The sequence below is a fragment of the Rana temporaria genome, chromosome 3, assembly GCF_905171775.1.
Source record: "Rana temporaria chromosome 3, aRanTem1.1, whole genome shotgun sequence".
NCBI lineage: Eukaryota > Metazoa > Chordata > Amphibia > Anura > Ranidae > Rana > Rana temporaria.
The window spans coordinates 346,236,378-346,262,433 of record NC_053491.1 but is presented as its reverse complement, the minus strand read 5'-3'; the positions used below and the strand labels follow the sequence as shown (position 1 = coordinate 346,262,433).

General features: G+C 46.0%; 1 protein-coding gene across 1 annotated transcript in view; it reads left to right on the top strand.

Annotated features, from left to right (window-relative positions):
- LOC120932616 (ganglioside GM2 activator-like) overlaps positions 1-26,056 on the top strand; it is an 86,162-nt gene that overhangs the window by 24,766 nt on the left and 35,340 nt on the right. Inside the window, exon 2 of the mRNA XM_040345130.1 lies at positions 18,042-18,194. Within this exon, the coding sequence (XP_040201064.1) occupies positions 18,042-18,194 (153 nt within the window). The remainder of the gene's footprint in view (positions 1-18,041; positions 18,195-26,056) is intronic.

Below are 26,056 nucleotides of genomic sequence, written 5' to 3'. Positions count from 1 at the left end.
ACAAACCCTTTAATATACTGCAGCTTAGCTCAATCAACTGCCTGCCTATATTATAGAAGTGTCTGTAGTCAGCTTTACCTGCACACTGTGCCCAGAATACAGTATACTGACTTAATATACTGCAGCTTAGCTCAATCAACTGCCTGCCTGTATTATTAGGAAGAGAACAGGAATTGTCTGCAGTCAGCTTTACCTGCACACTGTGCCCAGTATACAGTACACTGACTTAATATACTGCAGCTTAGTTCAATCAACTGCCTGCCTGTATCATTAGAATAGGAATTGTCTACAGTTAGATCTAGCTAAACTGTATACAGTAATATAAATATACCCATCTTTTATATAAGGGTGTAGGTAAGGGTTAATTTAACTGTCATATATTTTTATTTGGCATATAAGTAATATGTGTACCAGGTATTATTGAAATATCTCCAGGCGTACAGAAGTTATGTGGGAACATACATTTCCCATTGATTTGCATGGGACTTTAAACAAAAACCCTGACCCTCACAAATGGGGGTAGTTAAGGGATAAATGAACTATCCTATAGTTTAAGTGGACATATAAGTAACATGTGACCAAGTGTTATCGAAATATCTACAGCCGTTTGGAAGTTATGAAGTAACATGTATTTCCCATAGAGTTGAATGGGACTTTAAAGGAAAACCCCGACCATGGCAAATGGGGGTGGGTAAGGGTTAAACCACCTATCCTATGTTTGTTGCTGACATATAAGTAACATGTGTGCCAAGTTTCATGTTAATATCTTTAGCCGTTTGGACGTGATGCTGGAACATGAAGTAACATGTATTTCCCATAGAGTTGAATGGGACTTTAAAGTAAAACCCCGACCATGGCAAATGGGGGTGGGTAAGGGTTAAACCACCTATCCTATGTTTGTTGCTGACATATCAGTAACATGTGTGCCAAGTTTCATGTTAATATCTTTAGCCGTTTGGACATGATGCTGGATGCTGGATGCTGGAACATACATACATACACACACACACACACGTTGAGTTTTATATATATAGACTAGCTGAATACCCGCCGTTGCCCGGTCTTCCTATCTTAACCTTTTGGGGAGGAAAATCATAGTAATATAAATATACCCATCTTTTATATAAGGGTGTAGGTAAGGGGGTGGGTAAGGGTTAAACCACCCCCTAACTGTCATATATTTTTATTTGGCATATAAGTAATATGTGTACCAGGTATTATTGAAATATCTCCAGGCGTACAGAAGTTATGTGGGAACATACATTTCCCATTGATTTGCATGGGACTTTAAACAAAAACCCTGACCCTCACAAATGGGGGTAGTTAAGGGATAAATTAACTCTCCTATAGTTTAAGTGGACATATAAGTAACATGTGACCAAGTGTTATCGAAATATCTACAGCCGTTTGGAAGTTATGAAGTAACATGTATTTCCCATAGAGTTGAATGGGACTTTAAAGGAAAACCCCGACCATGGCAAATGGGGGTGGGTAAGGGTTCAACCACCTATCCTATGTTTGTTGCTGACATATAAGTAACATGTGTGCCAAGTTTCATGTTAATATCTTTAGCCGTTTGGACGTGATGCTGGAACATGAAGTAACATCTATTTCCCATAGAGTTGAATGGGACTTTAAAAACTACTTGCCGACCGCCCACCGTCGTTATACGTCCTCACTTTAAAGATGAATATCTCGGTAACGGCAGCAGCTGCTGCCACAATCGAGATATTCATCTCTTCAGTGGGCGGTCCGGTACACGATAACGGCGGTCTCCGCGGCGGATTCGCCGCGAGATCGCCGTTATCGGTGGCGGGAGAGGGGCCCCCCCCTCCCGCCGCTCTCCCGCGCCCTCCGGCGCTTACCGTAGCCGTCGGTAGCGGCGGAGGCGATCGGGACCGTTCGGCTGGTGACTGGGGACGAGACTGAAGGAAAAATCTCCTTCACCCGTCCCCATAGCTCTGCTGTGCGGAAGTGACGTCAAAACGTCAGTCCCGCCCAGCGTCTTAAAGCAACATTTTTTTTTTTTGTCATTTGAAAAAATGACATTTCCAAATGTTTTATTTTTTTTTGCATTTAAGCCTAAATATGAGATCTGAGGTCTTTTTGACCCCAGATCTCATATTTAAGAGGACCTGTCATGCTTTTTTCTATTACAAGGGATGTTTACATTCCTTGTAATAGGAATAAAAGTGATAATTTTTTAATTTTTTTTTATTTCAGTGTTAAAAATTGTAAAATAAGTAAAAATAAATGCGAAAACCCCCAAAAAAAGTTTTTTAAAGCGCCCCGTCCCGACGAGCTCGCGCGTAGAAGCGAACGTATACGCGAGTAGCGCCCGCATATGAAAACGGTGTTCAAACCACACAAGTGAGGTATCGCCACGATCGTTAGAGCGAGAGCAATAATTTTAGCCTTAGGCCTAATCTATAACTCAAAAAATGCAACCTGTAGAATTTTTTAAATGTCGCCTATCGAGATTTTTATGGGTAAAAGTTTGACGCCATGCCACGAGCGGGCACAATTTTTAAGCGCGACATGTTGGGTATCATTTTACTCGGCGTAACATTATCTTTCACAATATATAAAAAAATTGGGCCAAATTTATTGTTGTCTTATTTTTTAATTTAAAAAAGTGATTTTCTTCCAAAAAAAGTGCGCTTGTAAGACCGTTGCGCAAATACGGTGTGACAAAAAGTATTGCAATGACTGCCATTTTATTCCCTAGGGTGTTAGGAAAAATATATATATGATGTTTGGGGGTTTGAAGTAATTTTCTAGCAAAAAAAAATGTTTTAGTCTCGTAAACACCGAATCTGAAAAACAGGCCCGGGGCTAAAGTGGTTAAAGAAAAACACAGACCATGGCAAATGGGGGTGGGTAAGGGTTAAATCACCTATCCTATGTTTGTTGCTGACATATAAGTAACATGTGTGCCAAGTTTCATGTTAATATCTTTAGCCGTTTGGACGTGATGCTGGAACATACATACACACACACACGTTGAGTTTTATATATATAGACTAGCTGAATACCCGGCGTTGCCCGGTCTTCCTATCTTAACCTTTTGGGGAGGAAAATCATAGTAATATAAATATACCCATCTTTTATATAAGGGTGTAGGTAAGGGTTAATTTAACTGTCATATATTTTTATTTGGCATATAAGTAATATGTGTACCAGGTATTATTGAAATATCTCCAGGCGTACAGAAGTTATGTGGGAACATACATTTCCCATTGATTTGCATGGGACTTTAAACAAAAACCCCGACCCTCACAAATGGGGGTAGTTAAGGGATAAATTAACTATCCTATAGTTTAAGTGGACATATAAGTAACATGTGACCAAGTGTTATCGAAATATCTACAGCCGTTTGGAAGTTATGAAGTAACATGTAATTTCCCATAGAGTTGAATGGGACTTTAAAGGAAAACACCAACCATGGCAAATGTGGGTGGGTAAGGGTTAAACCACCTATCCTATGTTTGTTGCTGACATATAAGTAACATGTGTGCCAAGTTTCATGTTAATATCTTTAGCCGTTTGGACGTGATGCTGGAACATGAAGTAACATGTATTTCCCATAGAGTTGAATGGGACTTTAAAGGAAAACCCCGACCATGGCAAATGTGGGTGGGTAAGGGTTAAACCACCTATCCTATGTTTGTTGCTGACATATAAGTAACATGTGTGCCAAGTTTCATGTTAATATCTTTAGCCGTTTGGACGTGATGCTGGAACATACATACACACACACACACGTTGAGTTTTATATATATAGATATAAATATATATATATATATATATATATATATATATTGTGACAGGAAGTCAGGTAAATCTATGGGTGTTGTCACTGCCGGGACATACATTTCTGCCTTGTTTAGACGATACACAGATTATTATCGGGCGTCGGCTACAAACATAGACAGAGGAAGGCTAGAGGCCTTTGGATAACTTCAGCTGTTCATAATAAAGCAATCAAGGCCTTTATAAGTAGCCAGAAGGTTACCACTCAATTGCTGCATCACTCCTAAGGCTGTGGGAGTAGGAGAGCAGTGCCTGATGAGGTGAGGAGACCATTGTTTTTTTGCTGTGTGATAACAAAACCAAAAGACTATTGTTTGCTGCATGAGCAGCACTGTATATCCAGCGCTAGGCTGTGTTAGACTTCATAGATAGGTTCCTGTGTGGAAGGTAGACGCCCAGCGTGGCTAGGATTTATTTTATGTTTTGATTTTGTTTATGTTGTTTGGATACTTGCAATTGATTTCCAGCAAGATGGAAAAATAAACCAGAAACTTTGTTTTCAACCGTTTTGATTGCCAGTCTGTATAAGTTCAGTGTGTGGTGAACCCATCCTAGGGGTCACCCACCCCGCTACCGAGCGAACCCCTCACATATGGTGGAGTGCCGCGGGTAACTAAAGTGAAAAATGGAGGAGATACTGAAACAGCTGGCTTTAGCAAATGCAAGTCAACAACAGACGAATGCAGCTTTGCAGCGGAGCATTGCAGAGCAACAACAGGCTCACCAAGAGAGCATTGCAGCTCAACAACAAGCTCACCAAGAAAGCATTGCAGGCTTGGAACAGAGACACCAGCAGCAAATGGAGGCCATCGTGAAACAACTTCAGAGACAGCAGACCGAGGCTGGGAGTCAGGCCAGTAACGTACCGACTTTTCAGGTGCGACACTTATTGCCAAAGATGACTGCAGATGAGGACCCTGAGATGTTTTTGACCACGTTTGAGAGAGCAGCGGAAAGAGAGAATTGGCCTAAAGACCGGTGGGCTGGACTAGTGGCTCCCCTATTATCTGGAGAAGCCCAAAAGGCATATTTTGATTTGGAACTTGCAGACGCAAAGAACTATGATCGATTAAAAGAGGAAATATTGGCACGTTTTGGTGTAACCCTGGATGTCCGTGCCCAGCGGGTCCACAATTGGAGCTACCAGCAGAGGAAGCCACCTCGGTCACAGATGTATGATCTTATCCATTTGGCTAAGAAGTAGCTGCAGCCAGAAACTCTGTCCGGACCAAAGATTTTGGAGCGAGTAGTCATGGACAAATTTCTTAGGTCTCTTCCTAACACCCTGCAGAAATGGGTGAACCATGGTGGTCCGGATACTGCAGACAAACTGGTAGACCTGGTCGAAAGGTACCTAACAACGGAGAGTTTGTCCTCTTCCACCCGAGACACACAGACTTTTCACCCCAAGACCAGACCGTCCCCACCTATAGGTAAGACTGCATTAAGGGACAGGGGTGGAGAGAGGTACCAAGGAGCAACTAGAGGAACTATCGGGACTACTGCTAATGTTTGGCGAGAGCGGCCTGGAAGACCCATCCCACAGGAGAGGACCAGAAGGTTGATCTGTTACCGTTGCCATGAAGAGGGACATGTAGCAGCCGTTTGCCCAGCGGGTGATGAACCCATGCAATGTGACTTTCTTACCGAGAGACGACAGTCCCTTTTTGCAACCACATGCACTGCAGTAAAGGGAAATAAGAAACCGTTATATAGAATGTGCTTAGATGGTAAAAATGTTGTGGTATTGTTGGATTCAGGTAGCCTGGTCACCTTAGTGAAAAGTGACCTAGTGGTAGGAAAAACCTTACATCCGAGGAAAATGGCGGTAGTTTGTGTACATGGGGACACTCGAGAATATCCGGTGACTACCGTTTCCTTTGAAACCTCTCTCGGTAACTTGTGTCACCAGGTAGGTTTAGTTCCCAAACTGCCACATGACGCTATTGTGGGAAGGGATTTCCCAAAATTCTGGGAACTCTGGGACTGCCCAGATTCCTCAGTAGGTGGTTCTTCTGAGTCTGAACCATCTATTCCAGAAACCTCTAACTGTGAGGATTCTCCTGAGTTTCCATTCTCAGTATTAGCAGGGGAAACACCAGTCCCTAGGGAGGAGCCTGCTACCTCAGAAGAGGAACAGCGGCCAATAGGGTTTGATGACCTCGAGGTGCACAGAGAAAACTTTGTCACTGAGCAATTAAGGGACCCCACATTGCTAAGAGCCCGAGAGAATGCAGTGAAGGTAGATGGGGAGTTAGTTAATCCTGGCGAGAGGGTTGCCCTCCCTTACTTTATTATTGAAAGGGACCTGTTATATAGAGTGTCACAGAGGATAGATGACACCATTGAGCAACTGGTAGTGCCTAAACCGTACCGCAAGGTGGTTTTGGAACTGGCCCATGGGCATATTCTTGGGGGACATTTGGGAGCGGAAAAAACCCGGGAGAGGATCACCCAGAGGTTTTATTGGCCTGGGATCACTAAAGAAGTGGAATTGTACTGCTCTTCCTGTCCAGTGTGTCAGATTACTGCTCCAATGCCACATTTCCGCAGTCCGTTGGTACCCCTGCCCATTATAGAGGTCCCTTTTGAGAGGATCGCCATGGACCTGGTTGGCCCCTTGTTGAAGTCCACTAGAGGGCACCAGCACATCTTGGTAATAATGGACTATGCCACCCGGTACCCAGAAGCGATTCCTCTCCGAAACACCTCTGCTAAAACAATTGCCAAAGAATTATTTCAGGTTTTCAGCCGTGTGGGTCTCCCTAAGGAAGTCCTAACTGACCAGGGCACCCCGTTTATGTCTAGGGTGACCAAAGAACTTTGTAAACTCCTGAAAGTGACCCAACTACGTACATCCGTATATCACCCTCAGACAGACGGGTTAGTGGAGAGGTTTAATAAAACCTTAAAACAAATGTTGAGGAGGGTGGTGGATAAAGACGGAAAGAATTGGGATTATCTGCTCCCTTATTTAATGTTTGCAATAAGAGAGGTTCCCCAATCGTCCACAGGGTTCTCTCCGTTTGAGCTACTGTATGGGAGGCACCCTCGGGGCCTACTGGACATTGCCAGGGAAACATGGGAGAGTGAGTTCACCCCATCGAAGTGTGATTGAACATGTGGCCCAAATGCAGGACAGAATTGCCCAAGTGATGCCGATTGTGAAGGAACATATAGCCCAAGCCCAATTGGCTCAACAAAGGGTTTACAATCGTGGGGCCCAGGTCCGTTCCTTTGCACCTGGTGATAGGGTGTTGGTGTTGGTCCCCACGGTCGAGAGTAAATTCCTAGCCAAATGGCAGGGTCCATATGAAGTGTTGGAAAAAGTGGGAGTGGTGAATTATAAAATTAGCCAACCAGGAAGACGAAAACCTGAGCAGCTCTATCACGTGAACTTGCTGAAACCATGGAAGGATAGAGAGTCCTTGGTCGCTGAGACTGCCCGAGTTTATGCTCCGTTTGACCGGACTGTCCCTGAAGTTGGGATAGCGGAGACTCTATCCAAAACGCAGAAACAGGAGGTTAAAGAATTTGTGCTCCGTAATAAGGAGAAGTTTTCAGACCTGCCAGGTTGGGTCTCTGGAGTTGAACATGACATTATCACCACCCCAGGGGATAAGGTCAAGTTGAAGCCCTATAGAATTCCAGAAGCCCGGCGAGAGGCAATTCGCCAGGAAGTAAAACAAATGCTTGAGCTGGGGGTGATAGAAGAGTCAAATAGTGATTGGTCAAGTCCCATTGTCTTAGTGCCCAAACCCGATGGAAATTGGCGGTTTTGTAATGACTTTCGCCGCCTTAATCAAATCACTAAGTTTGACACCTATCCCATGCCCCGCATAGATGAACTGATTGATCGCCTAGGCACTGCTCGGTACATGACAACGTTAGACCTTACCAAGGGTTATTGGCAAATTCCTCTCTCGAAGTCGGCCAGGGAAAAAACAGCATTTGTAACTCCAGACGGATCTTTCCAATATCGGAGAATGCCTTTTGGGTTACAAAATGCTCCCGCCACATTCCAACGCGTCATGGATAAGACCCTTCGGCCTCATCGAGCCTATGCTGCTGCATACCTCGATGACGTTGTCATTCACAGTGAGGATTGGGAATCACACTTGCCAAAAGTTCAGGCTGTGTTGGATTCCATCTGGAAAGCCGGATTTACAGCTAATCCAAAAAAATGTACCCTTGGGCTGGAAGAGGCGAAGTATCTGGGGTATACTATTGGAAGAGGTCTAATTAGGCCCCAAATAAACAAAGTTGAGGCTATTCAGGATTGGCCACGTCCCACCAACAAGAAACAGGTTCATGCATTTTTGGGGATCGCGGGCTACTATCGCCGCTTTATCCCCCATTTTGCCTCACAGGCTGTTCCCCTGACCAATTTGACAAAGGGGAAGGAGTCTGTAATGACCAAATGGACTCCCGAAGCAGAAACGGCTTTTCAAGCTTTAAAACAGGCCTTATGTAGTCAGCCAGTTTTAAATTCGCCCGATTTCTCACGGAACTTTGTGGTTCAGACAGATGCGTCAGATGTGGGTTTAGGCGCTGTACTGTCTCAGGTTATCAAGGGGGAGGAACACCCTGTTATGTACCTCAGCCGAAAGTTGAAGGCCCATGAAGAGAATTATGCCACCATTGAGAAAGAATGTTTGGCGGTGAAATGGGCTTTGGATTCTCTCCGGTACTACCTTGTGGGTAGACAGTTTGAGCTGGTGACGGATCATGCCCCGTTGAAGTGGATGGCACAGAACAAAGAGACCAATAGGAGGATAAATAGGTGGTTCCTGGCCCTCCAAGAATTTAGTTTTGTGGTGACGCATCGTCCTGGTGCTGAAATGGGGAATGCAGATGGGTTGTCCCGAGTGCATGCCTGCCTAGCAGCCTGTGTCCCAACCCTAGGGTTGAAACAAGAGGGGGGGGTATGTGACAGGAAGTCAGGTAAATCTATGGGTGTTGTCACTGCCGGGACATACATTTCTGCCTTGTTTAGACGATACACAGATTATTATCGGGCGTCGGCTACAAACATAGACAGAGGAAGGCTAGAGGCCTTTGGATAACTTCAGCTGTTCATAATAAAGCAATCAAGGCCTTTATAAGTAGCCAGAAGGTTACCACTCAATTGCTGCATCACTCCTAAGGCTGTGGGAGTAGGAGAGCAGTGCCTGATGAGGTGAGGAGACCATTGTTTTTTTGCTGTGTGATAACAAAACCAAAAGACTATTGTTTGCTGCATGAGCAGCACTGTCTATCCAGCGCTAGGCTGTGTTAGACTTCATAGATAGGTTCCTGTGTGGAAGGTAGACGCCCAGCGTGGCTAGGATTTATTTTATGTTTTGATTTTGTTTATGTTGTTTGGATACTTGCAATTGATTTCCAGCAAGATGGAAAAATAAACCAGAAACTTTGTTTTCAACCGTTTTGATTGCCAGTCTGTATAAGTTCAGTGTGTGGTGAACCCATCCTAGGGGTCACCCACCCCGCTACCGAGCGAACCCCTCACTATATATATATATATATATATATATATATATATATATATATATATATATTTACAAAGCGTGCAATGCATATATATATATATATATATATATATACTAAATATTAGGGTTGTCCCGATACCACTTTTTTAGGACTGAGTACAAGTACCGATACTTTTTTTTCAAGTACTCGCCGCTACCGAATACCGATACTTTTTTTTAAATGTGTCCCCAAATGCAGCCATGTCCCCCCACAAATGCAGCCATGTCCCCCCACAGATGCAGCCATGTCCCCCCCCCCATATGCAGCCATGTCCCCCCCATACCCAGTCATGTCCCCCCCATATGCAGCCATGTCTCCCCCATATCCAGCCATGTCCTCCCCATATCCAGCCATGTCCCCCCCATATGCAGCCATGTCTCCCCCATATCCAGCTATGTCCCCCCCATATGCAGCCATGTCCCCCCCCCATATGCAGCCATGTCCCCCCCCCATATGCAGCCATGTCCCCCCCCCCATATGCAGCCATGTCCCCCCCCATATGCAGCCATGTCCCCCCCCCATATGCAGCCATGTCCCCCCATATGCAGCCATGTATCCCTCCATATGCAGCCATGTCTCCCCCCATATCCAGCCATGTCGCCCCCCATATCCAGCCATGTCCCCCCATATGCAGCCATGTCCCCCCATATGCAGCCATGTCCCCCCATATGCAGCCATGTCTCCCCCCATATCCAGCCATGCCCCCCATGCAGCCATGTCCCCCCATATCCAGCCATGTCCCCCCATATCCAGCCATGTCCCCCCATATCCAGCCATGTCTCCCCCCCATATCCAGCCATGTCTCCCCCCCATATTCAGCCATGTCCCCCCCCCATATCCAGCCATGTCCCCCCATATCCAGCCATGTCTCCCCCCCATATCCAGCCATGTCTCCCCCCCATATTCAGCCATGTCCCCCCCCATATCCAGCCATGTCCCCCATATGCAGCCATGTCTCCCCCTATGCAGCCATGTCTCCCCCCATATCCAGTCATGTCCCCCTTACCTGCATCCCGCCGCATCCCCGCTGCCGCCGACTGGTTAATACGCGCGGGGAACATTACAGCTTTCATTTGAATAGCTGTAATGATTCGCGCCGCGCTGCGTATAGACACTCCCCCTCGCTCGGCATTGGACAGTTCACCCGAGCAAGGGGGAGTGTCTATACGCAGCGCGAATCATTACAGCTATTCAAATGAAAGCTGTAATGTTCCCTGCCCGTATTACCCAGTCGGTGGCAGCGGGGATGCGGCAGGATGCGGCGTAATGGCGGCGGCGGGGGGGGTGTGGGGGTGCAAGTATTCTATTTCGGTATCGGGGGTATTTGTGGGAGTACAAGTACTCCCGCAAATACTCGGAATCGGTCCCGATACCGATACTAGTATCGGTATCGGGACAACCCTACTAAATATACTGTAATACTGGATCTAACTAGCTTAATCAACTGCCTGCTCAATCTAGCTATTGCTAACTGAAATAAAACAACAATCTCTCTCTCTCTCTCTGTCTCTAAATACGCCGCCGGCACACACTACACAAGGCCGACGCGCAGGCGGCCTTATATAGTGTGGGGCGTGTACCTAATCCCCTGAGCCATGATTGGCCAAAGGCACCCTGACTTTGGCCAATTATGGCTCTCCGTGCTGACGGCGCTGTGATTGGCCAAAGCATGTGGGTCATAGTGCATGCTTGGCCAACCATCAGCCAGCAATGCACTGCGATGACGCAGTGCATTATGGGTAGGGTGGCCACGTGTCCCGGACAGCCTAGGACTATCCCACAATTAATTTCTGTGTCCCTTGTCCCGGGCAACGTCATTGCGGGACAATATAGGTTCCTGGAATATAATGAGGACAGATTCAGCAACCATAATGACTGGTTGCTAGAGCCGCAGCCCCCCCCCTGACTCGCGTCTAGCAAAGTGGGACGACACTTGTCAGGACGCAGAGTCTCTGTCAGAAAGAGCGCCTATACCCAGTGCTGCCCTGCGCTAGCCTCCTAGATCAGGACCTCCTTTCCTTCTCCATCTGCGCGGGCAGCAGAGAGAGCAGCAGCGTCTGTGTAGTGACACAGTGTCCTCCAGATCCAGTGCTCACTGCTCAGTGTCCCGAGTCCAGCTGCACAGCCCATTCTTTGCCCAACTTCTCCTCCTCACTTCCGCAGCCCGGGCCGAGCCACCCAACTGCCTGCAGCCTGCTGGACCAGGAAACAAACATTATAGACTGGCTACTGCCTGTCACCTTCTGTGTTCCTGAGATCTAGATTTTGGAGGCTGAAAGAGAGTCTCCTGCAAGATCCGACAGTGCTGTCGGATGTCACGAACGAAATGAAGCATTACTTCCAAACAAATGACACTGCGGAGTGTGACCCCAGAATCCTGTGGGAAGCCCATAAGGGGAATACTAATTAAACACGGCGCGAGAATTAAAAAGGAAAGGGAACAAACACTACTCGGGCTGCTGCGCAAGATTCAGGATGTAGAAGCAAAACATAAACGCACGCCGGAAGCCTCCCTTGAAGTAGAACTGATGTCCCTCAGGCAACAGATAGTAGATCTGTTGCACTACAGAGCCAAGGCAGCATTGCACGTCTGTCAAAAGCTTTCCTATGAGTCGGGAAACAAATGCGGGAAGCTGTTAACTAGGACAGTCAGGAAGAAGTGGCTCAACGCATATATCCCCCAGATCATAGCCCCCTCGGGTCAACGGAAGTCCACACCGTCCCAAATAGTGACAGAATTCAGAGACTTTTACTCCTCCCTTTACAACCTTCCGGTGACCTCCCCAACCGAATCAACAGTACAAGACTATATTTCAGCTTCCCAGATCCCCCAACTGTCGGCGGAGGCGAGGGCGGGACTGGAAGACCCCATTACAGTGGAGGAATTACAGCGAGCGGTAGACGGGATGAAACCGGGCAAGGCAACTGGCCCGGACGGGTTCACACTCCAGTACTATCGGACGCTTTTGACACTTTTAGGCCCATACATGGTGAACATGTTCAACGGTTTGGGAGATGGTGGGCGGCTTCCTAGAGATACTCTCAGGGCGCATATATCCCTTATACTGAAGGAAGGCAAAGACCCGGCAGCTTGTGGCAGTTACAGGCCTATTTCCCTCCTTAATATTGACCTTAAGCTTTTCACTAAGATTCTAGCCAACAGAATGTCTCAGTTTATGCCAAGCCTGATTCATTTGGATCAGGTGGGATTTGTTCAGGGCCGCTAGGCGAGGGACAACACCACCAAAGTGCTTAACCTCATTCATGTAGTCACCACGATGAAGACCCCCTGTGTATTCCTTAGCACTGACGCAGAGAAGGCATTTGACCGAGTGAACTGGGTTTTCCTGTCCTCTATCCTCGAGAGGATTGGCATAGGGCGCAAAATGCTACAGTGGATTCTCAGCATTTATTCCACTCCCTCGGCCCAAGTCAAGGCAAACGGAATCCTCTCTGAACCATTCCAGATAACAAATGGTACAAGGCAGGGCTGCCCGCTCTCGCCCCTTCTCTTTGCATTGGCCTTGGAGCCCTTTTTGTGCACGGTAAGGTCCAATTCAGACATATCGGGGGTGACGGTGGGAGGGGGCCAATACAAAATCTCTGCCTACGTGGATGACCTTTTGTTTTCACTAACTAACCCGATAGTGTCTCCCCCGAACTTACTTAAGGAATTTGACAGGTATGGGAAGCTCTCTAACCTGAAAATCAATTTTGATAAGTCAGCTGCTATGGGGCTCAATATACCCGCCGGTAGACTGCACTCGTTACAAGCGCATTTCGGATTTAAATGATCTCTTACCTGGGTACCCTGATCCCTAAAGATTTGAAACGCACATTTGAGTTCAATTTCCCACCTCTCCTGACCAGAACCAGATTGCTTTTGGAGGAATGGGCCTGGGGCCTACACTCCTGGTTTGGCAGGTGTAATCTTTTGAAAATGTCCATCCTCCTGAAGTTCCTCTATTTGCTTCAGACCCTACCAATTATGATCTTGTCCCATTATTTTAAACAAGTGAACTCCCTCTTTACCAGGTTTGTCTGGGCGAAGTCTAGGCCTAGACTGAAGAGGCGCTATCTTACTTTGCCTTAACGTTACGGAGGGCTGGCTCTCCCAGATGTACGGCACTACTACTCGGCAGTCCATTTAGGACGGATAATAGATTAGAACCGACATGGCAAAAATAAATTGTGAACACAATGGGAAAAGGTGGGAAAGGCTGTCTGGTGTTACGATAGGCTGCCATGTCCTGTCAAAAACGTATGACATGCTTAACTCCCCGGCGGAACAACCCGAGTAGCACTTTCTACAAAAATGGGAAACAGATCTGCAATGCTTGTTCACCGACGCCCAGAAGCAATCAATTATCGGATTCTCTCTAAAAACCTCTATCTGCACAAAGATTCAGAAACTAAACTATAAGGGGTAGATTCACAAAGAGTTAGGCCGGCTTATCTACAGATAAGCCGACCTAACTCTGAATCTAAGCCGGCCTATGTTTAATGCCCCGTACACACCATCACTTTATGTGATGAAAAAAAATGACGTTTTTAAAAACGTCACTTTAATTGACCGTGTGTGGGGGAAAACGTCGTTTTATGTCTTCTAAAAAACGACCAAAAAAAATTGAAGCATGCTTCAATTTTATGTGTCGTTTTTCAAAACGTCATTTTTTACTTCACAGAAATTGACCGTGTGTAGCAAAAAACGTCGTTTAAAACGACGTTTTTTCACCCGCGCATGCCCAGAAGCTACTTGTGAAGCGAGCTTCAATGGAAAAAGTGGTGAGAACGTAACCTCGCTTTGCTAGAACATTGTGAGAAAAACGATGGTGTGTAGGCAACTTGGTCTTTGAAAATTGAAGTTTCAAAAACGTCATTTTTTACTTCACAGAAAATGTCGTTTTTTTTCATCACATAAAGTGATGGTGTGTACGGGGCATAAGTGTATTCTCTATCAGAGATACACTTAAACATACCTAAGATAGGCTGGCTTGCGCCATTCTATCTTAGGCTGCAATGTTTCTTTTGGCCGTTAGATGGCGCTGCCATTGCGGCCGGCCTAGATTATGTAAATGAGGGTCTACGCCGATTCCCGACGATTTACGAGCGTACGCCGAGCCTACACCGTCAAGTTACGTCGTTTCTGTACGCGATAGGCCGCCTAAAGTTATTCCACCTATGAGGTGGAATAACAATGTTAAGTATGGCCGCCGTTCCCGCAGCGAGGTTCGAATTTTTTACGTTGTTTGCGCAAGTCGTCCGCGAATCGGGATTTACGTAGTTTACGTACGCGTCAAAATCAATAGGCCCGTACGGCCTACTTAGCCGCAATGCGCACTGGGAAATGCATGCGCAGTGTAAAAAACAAACGTCAAAAAACGTGAGGTCAAGCCTCATTTCAATAATACACGCCCCCCTCCCAGTCATTTGAATTAGGCGCGCTTACGCCCGCTCGTTTTAGGCTACGCCGCCTAAAATTTGAAGGTAAGTGGTTTGAGAATCACTTTTAACCTAAATAATTTAAGGCGGTGTAGCCTAAAAATAGTAGGCTAGGCCGTCCTAATTTTAGGCGCCCGTACGTGAATCTACCCCTAAGATTCTGACCCGATGGTACTACACTGCCAGCCGTCTTCATAGGTTCTTTCTGGCCACCACAGACAGATGCTGGAGATGTCAGATAGGGGAGGGGACGCTCCCCCACCTCTTCTGGTCTTGCCCTCTACTGCAGCAATATTAGACGACAGTCCGCACGGTCACTCAAAAATTCACAGACCATCAAATTAAAGATGACCCAGCCGTTATCTTGCTTCATGCTACTACACTTCCGGCACGGAGCTACAAAAAGTTGATTGTGAGACACCTCTTGAATGCGGCCAAGGCCTGCATTCCACTTTTATGGAAGAACACTTGTCCTCCGACTGTGGCGATGTGGCTGCGTAGGGTGGAGGAGATCAGGAGACTGGAGGACCTAGTCCGTACAGCTCAAAACAAACAGGAGCAGCACTCCCGGGCATGGTTGCTTTGGACCATGTTCATTTACTCCGATGAAGGAGTGGCTTTGTTGGCCACTTGAGCGACAGCATACGACACATAGGATAATTAGAGTAGGTGCCACACCTTTCCTGCGTGGACTGAGCCCCTCAGATTCCCCCCCCCCCCTCCTCCTTTCCCCTTGCCTAATTCTCTCCCTCTTTCTCTTTCGGTCTTACTATACTCTTCTTTGTTCATCTTACGTGCACACAAGTGCCAGGTATAGGGCATCAAATGATACTATTTGATGTATAGGTGGTTTAGGTCTGGGTATTGTGCCCAGGTCAGGAGCAGCTTTGATGTAGAATGATTTAAGTCCGCCATTCGTGACTCCAGTGAATAGCCACGTTAAATAATCACGGCTTGCCCGGTAGCTGCCTACCGCACCAATATCAAGGTTAATATTGTGCCACCCATGTACCTGTGTATGTCTATTACTGTATTTTGTACTGTACTTTCTCTGTTTCATTTCCATTTGTGAAAACAATAAAATTTATATTTGAAAAAAAAAAAACATTATAGACCGGCGCTCAATCAGCCGCTCACCCCCAGCACAGCCACACACACAGGACAAGACTCTGGCAGCCAGCTAGAAGGTGAGCAAATAAATTTGGAGCAGCCAGGTCAGGTGACAAGTCGGGGCACTGAGGCTGGGGACAGTACAGTAATGAGGCTGACAAACTGTCCCTCTGTCCATCCCACTGTCCCCTGTCCATCCCACTGTCCCCTGTCTATCCTACGGTCCCCCTGTCCATTCCACGGTCCCTTTGTCTATTCCACGGTCCCTCTGTCCATTCCACGGTCCCTCTGTCCATCCCACTGTCCCCCTGACCATCCCACTGCCCCCCTGTCCACCCCACTGCCCCCCTGTCCACCCCACGGTCCCCCTTTCCATCCCATGATCCCCTTGTCCACCCCACGGTCCCCCTGTCCATTTCACGGTCCCCCTGTCCACCCCACGGTCCCCCTGTCCACCCCACGGTCCCCCTGTCCATTCCACGGTTCCCCTGTCCACCCCACGGTCCCCCTGTCCACCCCACGGTCCCCCTGTCCACCCCACGGTCCCCCTGTCCATCCCACGGTCCCCCTGTCCATCCCACGGTCCCCCTGCCCATCCCACGGTCCCCCTGCCCATCCCACGGTCCCCCTGTCCACCCCACGATCCCCCTGCCCACCCCACGGTCCCTCTATCCATCCCATGGTCCCCCTGTCCATCCCACGGTCCCCTCTGACCACTATGCAGCCCCCCGTCCACCCCACTGCCTCCTCCTGTGCATCCAGCTGGTGTGGGGTCCTTACATCCTTCGAAGTGCCCCACCACCAAGGTGGTATAGCAGTGGATGACAGACTATCAAGGGATGGTATTGCACTCCTCCTTTTCCTCCTCTCTCCACAAACTACTCCCTACCATACACTCCGCACTCCTCTCGAGTACATATTATCCACCGCCATACACTCCGCACTCCTCTCCAGTACATATTACCCACCGCCATACTCTCCGCACTCCTCTCCAGTACATATTACCCACCGCCATACACTCCGCACTCCTATCCTGTACATATACCCCCCGTCATACACTCTGCACTCCTCTCCTGTACATATTACCCCCTGCCATACACTCCGCACTCCTCTCCTGTACATATTACCCCCCGCCATACACTCCGCACTCCTCTCCTGTACATATTAGCCCCCCCCCCGCCATACACTCCTCACTCCTCTCCTGTACATATTACTCACCGCCATACACTCCGCACTCCTCTCTTGTACATATTACCCACCGCCATACACTCCGCACTCCTCTCCTGTACATATTACCCCCCGCCATACACTCCACACTCCTCTCCTGTACATATTATTACCCACTGACATACACTCCGCACTCCTCTCTTGTACATATTACCCACCGCCATACACTCCGCACTCCTCTCCAGTACATATTACTCACCACCATACACTCTGCATTCCCTATTTAACATTACCACATTCTGCACTATATAGGTAATCTCAGAATCTCTTTAACAACACCCCCTTTAAGGCAATATTTAGCGCAATTGAAGACATTTAAGTCCACTGTTCACCACAACGCGCTTTGCTCTCCATATTGTTGTTCTTCTTGATGCCTAGGGCCCACTTTTGATCTTGCACACGGGCCCGCTGATTTCATATACCCCCTGCCCCAAAAATCGGCAAAATAATATGTAAAAAATCATATTTTTTTTTGGGGGGGGGGTGTCCCCGAATGGCAGTTTGGAAATGTGGTCACCCTAATTATGGGCCTTGATGCGCAACTCGAATTTGGCGCGAACTGCCCATAAAGTTTGGTTTTTGTCGAACGAGCGAGCGAGTGTTCGACTCGAACTTGAAGCTCATCCCTACTCACCGCACTACTGCACATTGCAACTTGCATAGACTTAATTGTTATTTGGACATTTCATTTGGACATTAAATAAAGTAAAAAAAAAAGGTAAACAGTGCCTCACATTTTTAATGATGCAAGGCAGTGCCCCTGCACAATAGACACTTTAAGGCGCAGCCTGGTATGATCGGGTCCTTATCATGTATGGCTATATCACATTTCATTTATTTCTAGGTGTCATTCAGATGCATGTTATTTTTCTTCAATTTTTCTCCTCATTTCATCTTCTTCTTGTTCCTCTTGTGTATAGGTGAATGACTTCTCCTGGGCTAATTGTGATGGCAAAAGTCTGCCTGTGACAATACAGACGCTCACCATTTTACCAGACGGGCTGCGGTTCCCTGGAGAGATGACGATGTCTACTATCCTGAATACTACAGTAGCACTGACCTCCCCCATCAAGGTATATACTCTGTACACCGTTAGCATGAAAGATTTAAAAAAAATACTTTATTATGGGGGGCTTCACTATGTTCTTAAAGCTTTATTAGCGGAAAACCGCAAAAAAAGAATGGGTACCACAGGTAGAAGGAAAGAAAAGCGCTCGATTTCTCCCATCAAAACAGTGTTGATGGGGGAATACCTCCCACGGTGCCGTTGTATTCTTCCAGTAGGCGGGGGGGCACAGGAAACCTTCCTAACTGGCAGAACACAATGGTTACTGCTGGCGGCTAGTCGTTTAAAAAAAAATTGACAAGCTGGTTGTACCCAAGTTGATTCAATCAGCCTGCCCATAAATGGACCATGTCTCAGTCAGTCCCTGCTGAACCAGTTGAATTCTGATCCATGTATAACAAACTTTAGATTTAGAGCCAGGATTCAGAGGTCTCTTGAAGTAGTCTCGAGCAACAAACCTGTGTAATCAGTGCTAGGACAATGGCACGGCAACCCCCCCCCCCCCCTCTTCTTCTGGCTTTTTCTGATTGTATTTAGGCCAGGCGTGAAATTTACCTTTTATCATAAATGATTTCGGAGGTCTCACTTATTTACACATGTAAGTTTGCTTGCCGCTCCACAACATAGTTTGCTGCATTGCTTGTACAATATACACTCACCAGTCATTTTATTAGGTACACCTGTTCAATTGCTTGGTAATGCAAATTGCTAATCAGCCAATCACATGGCCACAATGCATTTAGGCATCTAGAAGTGGTGAAGATGACTTGCTGAAGTTCAAACTGAGCATCAGAATAGGGAAGAAAGGGGATTTTAGGTACGCTTGCCAACGGATTGCATGGCAGGTCGTCATATGTCTGGTCAAGCATGTGGTGCCCAAGTGGCTGATGTTTTGGCCACGCAAGATACGCTTCAGACATATGTTGCAAATAGCAACGGTGCGATCTGCTGCACACATCTCAAAAAAGGGCCACACCAAAGAACTTTTGGAATAACGCGCAGAGACAGCAGCGCCCTGCACATGCAGAGCTCTGCGGTGTGATGCAGTCAGTTGGCTGCCCTTAGGCTTGCCCCTGGAGGGCATCCTGTCTCATTGGAGATGTGCCTCCTCTCTCCTATCAGGCACCCACGTAGAGTCAGTGACCTCATCATCCCCCCCTCCTCGTCACTGGAGCAAACCTGGCAGTATGCTGCAGCTGGGGGAACATGACTGACAGTTTGCTGTCCTTCTTGGGCACTCCCACTCTCTGGGCTCACCTTACTACCTTCATCAAGCTGGGTACCATTATCGGAGTCGGGGGACTCCTCAGGACATGGTGGGGCTAGGGAAGGAGTGACTGATGTCATTGAGCCAATGGAAGAGGTCGCTTTGACAGCTGCTTTGGAAGACAAAGTACCCTGAGCCTGGGTGACAGAGGATTAGGAGGATGAGGGCGGCTTGGTCATCCACTCTACCAACTCTTCATAAATAAGTTGACAGAGCAAAACACTGATTACATAAATATGACCATCAGCTAACGAGTCCCTCTAAAGAAAAGGTTTAAAGAGATTTCCTTGTAACAGGAAGAATTCAGGGACTATAATTTAAGCATGGTGGACAAGAATGCAATATATAGATATGCAGGCCTCGTCAAACCTCAATCATTAGAGCCACAACGACAATATAGGTTTATATATCAAAAATTTATTTTTACAAAAAATATATAGAAAAAAGAGGAATATAAAAATATACAATAAATACTATAGGATGCATGTTTAAAAATATTAAGACTATCGTATAGAGATGATACTACATATGCATATCCCTTTCACGCCGACGCATCGCATATATGCGTCCTCGGCTTTCGGGGGTTATACCGGGAGGCATCATCCCGGTACTGTTGTTTAGAGCCGGCGATCGGCTATCCAAACATAACAACCGATGTGGCTAAAAGCCGCTCGGTTGTTATGCCGGAGGAGCCGGTTGTTATGCCCTCTCCCGCCGCCTCTCGCCGCTCTGACCCGATCCTCCATCCGCCGCGTTCTGTGTCCAGACGGAGACTGACACTAAGCCGTAAACGGCTTTGATTCAGTCTCCAAATTGAAACCACGGAAGCGGCGTCATGACGTCACTTCCGGGGTTCTCGGCTGTCAATGGCGCCGGATTTAAAAAAGTACACAGTATTCAGAATCGCCGTTTTCGGCGATCTGAATACTTTGAAGTGCTAAGGAGGGCTCGGGGGTCTTTTAGACCCCCGATCCCTCCATAAAGAGTACCTGTCACCACCTATTACTGTCACAAGGGATGTTTACATTCCTTGTGACAGCAATAAAAGTGATCAAAATAAAAAAAAAAAGAAAAAACACAATTTAATATTATAAAAAAAAACAAAAAAATAAAACAAAAAAATTTTTTTTTAAAGCGCCCCCCTCCCCGCGAGCTTGCGAAGCAAAGAAAACGCATATGGAAGTCGCGCCCGCATATGAAAACGGTGTTCAAATCACACATGTGAGGTATCGCCGCGATCGTCAGAGCGAGAGCAATAATTCTAGCACTAGACCTACTCTGTAACTCTAACCTGTTAACCGTAAAAAAAGTTTAAAGTGTCGCCTATGGAGATTTTTAGGTACCGTAGTTTGTCGCAATTCCACAACGCGTGCAATTATAAAGCGTGACATGCTTGGTATCTATTTACTCGGCGTAACATCATCTTTCACATTATGCAAAAAAAATGGGCTAATTTTACTTTTTCATTTTTTTAAAATTCATGAAAGTTAATTTTTCCCAAAAAGTTGTGTTTAAAACACCGCTGCACAAATACCGTATGACATAAAATATTGCAAAAATCGTCATTTTATTTTCTAGATTCTCTGCTAAAAAGATATATATAATATTTGGAGTTCTAAGTAATTTTCTAGCCAAAAATATGGATTTTAACTTGTAAACACCACATGTCATACATAGGCTTAGGCATGAAAGGGATATAGATGCAGGTAATCTTCATCTCAACCCACGTGTTGAGGTTCTACTAGTTTCGCCCTGAAGGGCTTCGTCAGGAACCCGTAGGGGGCAATAGTCTATGCAAACAAAGATTATATCAGTAAGATAACAGAATACAAAGAGTAAAATGAATACAATATATCAATAAATCCAAAAAGAGTAATAGAAAATTCTTGACCATAAGTATCAACAGTAATTGTTCATTATAGTGCAATAATACATGTCTTAAAGAAGGCAAAAGTAAAGTGAACATGGTGTCTGCGATAACTGTGGACTATAAAAAGATCATTTACCTGTGAAAATGGATGATTGACCGTGGCTGACTCAGGGTCCTATATAGGGAGTCCCAGATTGGAAGAGGGAGGAGGGACCTCTGCACATCCGTGACAGGGCCGCTGTACAGCACACAAAGCCTAAGGGTGCAAGCCTATAGAGAAAGAGGAGCCGGAGGTAGGCAGATACTGCAAGTACAAGATAGAGATAGTGTAAGCATAGAAGAAAGGGAAAGTATAATAAGTAATCACATAAAGAGGAACGCTCTCACTGCTGTTACCTGATAGAGGTTGTGTTCATAGTAATGAAAGGTTCTATGATGAAATTGTCTCAGGAAAAATTAAGGGCCAACCCAAGAAAGCTCTGTCAGTACTGTGTAGCACAAAACAGAACAGTGTTACATTTAGAAATATGTGTGAGTAGCATACATATAAGGCTTCTGCCTAATGTTCTTAATACATCCATATATTGATGAAACCATAGCCGCATTTAACGGTGGTATATATTATATAGTGTTCAGATGAACACATAAATTAAATTAAAGGTATTAGTGGACAAAAAATATTTTTTTTAAATATTGAAGCCATGTGGTTACTATACATATAAAGTAAATATGGGGGCAAAATAAATAAGAGATAGTAAAAATGTATAAATGATATTACTGATGGCATTACCTGGTTTGGACTGCAGCAATGTCTGCCAATGGTGTGGCGGACAGAGTCGCTAATAAGCCAGATATGTCCAAATACTAAATAACAAAATTGGAAATAAGTACCAGTCAGAGGGAAAAGGATTTCCTTAATGTGCAAAAAATGAGAATGACTAAAAGTCTGTCTGTGGTAACTGAATCCCACAGGCAGGCTGTTTATCAACAATAAGTTAGAAAGGAAAGATTTGGGAAGAAACATACCTATGACCTGCTTCTACCTCAGTGTGCGGTGGAGTGAATCCTCTGCCGGAGCTCACGCTGATGGATCAGCTGTGCGGCTCCATAATATACCGCTCCCAATCAGACCAAGATGAAAATCATCTGGGTGGGAGGCGGCATAGCACTCAACGATGGGCGTGGATTACCTGACGGCCGTCATGGGGATTCCCCATGTGAACCGCATGGACCGCGCAGGAGGGCGACAGCTCTCATGGGGATGCCGCAACTCCCGCGCCTGCGCAGAAGAGCGGAACGCCACGGGGACATGCACTGGCGTCAGGTGTGACGTCTCAATACCTGACCAATGAGTGCCGTCGGTGGGCGGATCTGCACTAACACTCGGGCCTCAGCTCGGGTTCAGCATAACAGATGCTACGCTGGTGCAGGCCCCCAACCGCCCAAAGTGGCTTAGCAGATGGAAAGAGGCTAATGTGTGCCTGAGAGGCACAAGACAGTGGAGTGGAAAAGCATTGGATCATCATGCATGGTTAAAAGGCATACAATGATTCATCCATATCAGGCATAGGGAAAAAGAGAACGAAAAAGAGAAAAAGAAGAGAAAGGGGGGGGGGGGGGGGAAGAAAGAAAAAGGAAACGAAAGAGAAAAAGGGAACACAAACCACACAAAACACAAAATGATGAGTAGAAAGCCCGTATTGCAGGTATGCAAACGGGTGTAGTGAAGCAGAGTCCACAGGTCGCAACACCGGTCCACTGAAAATACACATAAATTGCATAGAACTATTACAGTATTACAAATGGATTTATTTATACAGAAAATCCAAAAAATTAATTAACAATTATAGATATAGTACTAATGCATGGCCATAGTCATATGTGCTGTATATTATAGTTCAACACTCATAATTGCCGGGTAGTGGGATCTTGCAGGTATGGGGCACGTGAAAGTGTATTTGGACACAACTCACGGCACCCTCTGCACCACTTCGCTCACGCAACAAGGAATGATAGTGTTCTAGGAGCTGAGGTATGTAAACTTGATATGCCATGATGGAATATGGCTGGCGGCCACTCACTGGGACCAAGGCAGGGGAGAAGAGACACAGTATTAAGGGAATTCGAATTGGCAGTGTGGTAACCAAAGCATATCCTACTAGATGTCAACAGATCAGAGAAAGGGCTTAAAACTTATGTTTTCATTTATGCTTTGGTTACCACACTGCAAATTCGAATTCCCTCCTGACGAAGCCCTTCAGGGCGAAACTAGTAGAACCTCAACACGTGGGTTGAGATGAAGATTACCTGCATCTATATGCATATGTAGTATCATCTCTATACGCTAGTCTGAATATTTTTAAACATGCATCCTAAAGTATTTATTGTATATTTTTATATTCCTCTTTTTTCTATATATATTTTTTGTAAAAATAAATTTTTGATATATAAACCTATATTGTCGTTGTGGCTCTAATGATTGAGGTTTGACCAGGCCTGCATATCTATATATCGCATTCTTGTCCACCATGCTTAAATTATAGTCCCTGAATTCTTCCTGTTACAAGGAAATCTCTTTCTACCAACTCTTCTGCATGTTGCGGCTCCACACGGCCAGCTGCCGAAAAAAAAGGACAAGCGTGCCCCCCGGCCACATGCTGATGAGGATGCACCGTGTCCACGACCAGAACTGTTGCCTCTAGACACAGAGCCTGCTTGCCCTCTTTTATTAGCCTGTGTGTGTCTGCCTCTCCTTGTTCGCCTTCCAGACATACTGTATTTGATGTATTGGAATAGGTACACAAGGAATTGTCTGCAGTCAGCTTTAGCTGCACACTGTGCCCAGTATACAGTACACTGACCTAATAAACTGCAGGTTAGCTCAATCAACTGCCTGTATTATTAGGAATAGAACTGGAATAGTCTGCAGTCAGCTTTAGCTGCACACTGTGCCCAGTATACAGTACACTTACTTAATATACTGCAGGTTAGCTCAATCAACTGCCTGTATTATTAGGAAGACAACAGGAATTGGCTGCAGTCAGCATTACATGCACACTGTGCCCAGTATACAGTACACTGACTTAATATACTGCAGGTTAGCTCAATCGACTGCCTGTATTATTAGGAAGACAACAGGAATTGGCTGCATTCAGCTTTACGTGCACACTGTGCCCAGTATACAGTACACTGACTTAATATACTGCAGGTTAGCACAATCAACTGCCTGCCTGTATTATTAGTAGGAAAAGAATAACAGGAACGCTCTGCAATGAGATCTAGCTAAACTGTATACAATATATATACAAAGCGTGCAATGCATATATATACTAAATATACTGTAATACTGGATCTAACTAGCTCAATCAACTGCCTGCTCAATCTAGCTATTGCTAACTGAAATAAAGCCACAATCTCTCTCTCTCTCTCTCTCTCTCTTGCTCTCTCTCTCTCTCTCTGAATGCCAGAACACACTACACAAGGCCGACGCGCAGGCGGCCTTATATAGTGTGGGGCGTGTACCCAATCCCCTGAGCCATGATTGGCCAAAGGCACCCTGACTTTGGCCAATTATGGCTCTCTGTGCTGACAGCGCTGTGATTGGCCAAAACATGCGAGTCATAGTGCATGCTTGGCCAATCATCAGCCAGCAATGCACTGCGATGCGCAGTGCATTATGGGCCATGACGCGCAACTTGAATTTGGCGCGAACGGCCCATAATGTTCGATCAAGTGAACCGCCGATGTTCGAGTCAAACTTAAGTTCGACTCAAACTCGATGCTCATGCCAAGTAGTGAGGAGTGAAATCAAAAATTTGCGCCCTTAGAAATCCTGAAGGCGGTGCTTGGTTTTTGGGGCCCCGTACGTGACTAGGCTTCCAAAAAGTACCACACATGTGGTATCCCCGTACTCAGGAGAAGCAGCAGAATGTATTTTCCCGCAACTTTTGGCAAAATATAAAATATTCCATGGACTCAACATGCCTCTGAGCAAATAGCTTGGGGTGTCTACTTTCCAAAATGGGGTCATTTGGGGGGGTTGTGCCATCTTGGAATGTTATGGCCTTCAAAACTGTGAAAGGTTGTGATTGGTAGTGAGGAGTGAAATCAAAAATTTACGCCCTTAGAAATGGTGCTGGTGCTTGGTTTTCTGGGGGCCCGTACGTGACTAGGCTTCCAAAAAGTACCACACATGTGGTATCCCCGTACTCAGGAGAAGCAGCAGAATGTATTTTCCCGCAACTTGTGGCAAAATATAAAATATTCCATGGACTCAACATGCCTCTCAGCAAATAGCTTGGGGTGTCTACTTTCCAAAATGGGGTCATTTGGGGGAGTTGTGCCATCTTGGAATGTTATGGCCTTCAAAACTGTGAAAGGTTGTGATTGGTAGTGAGGAGTGAAATCAAAAATTTACGCCCTTAGAAATCTTGAGGGCGGTGCTTGATTTTCGGGGGTTCCGTATGCAGCTAGGCTCCCAAAAAAAAAACATATTTGGTATCCCCGTACTCAGGAGAAGCAGCAGAATGTATTTTGGGGTGTAATTTCACATATGCCCATGGCATGTGTGAGCAATATATCATTTAGTGACAACCTTGTTAAGAAAAAAAAAGTTTGTCAATTTTCCGCAACTTGTGGCAAAATATAAAATATTCCATGGACTCAACATGCCTCTCAGCAAATAGCTTGGGGTGTCTACTTTCCAAAATGGGGTCATTTGGGGGGGTTTGTG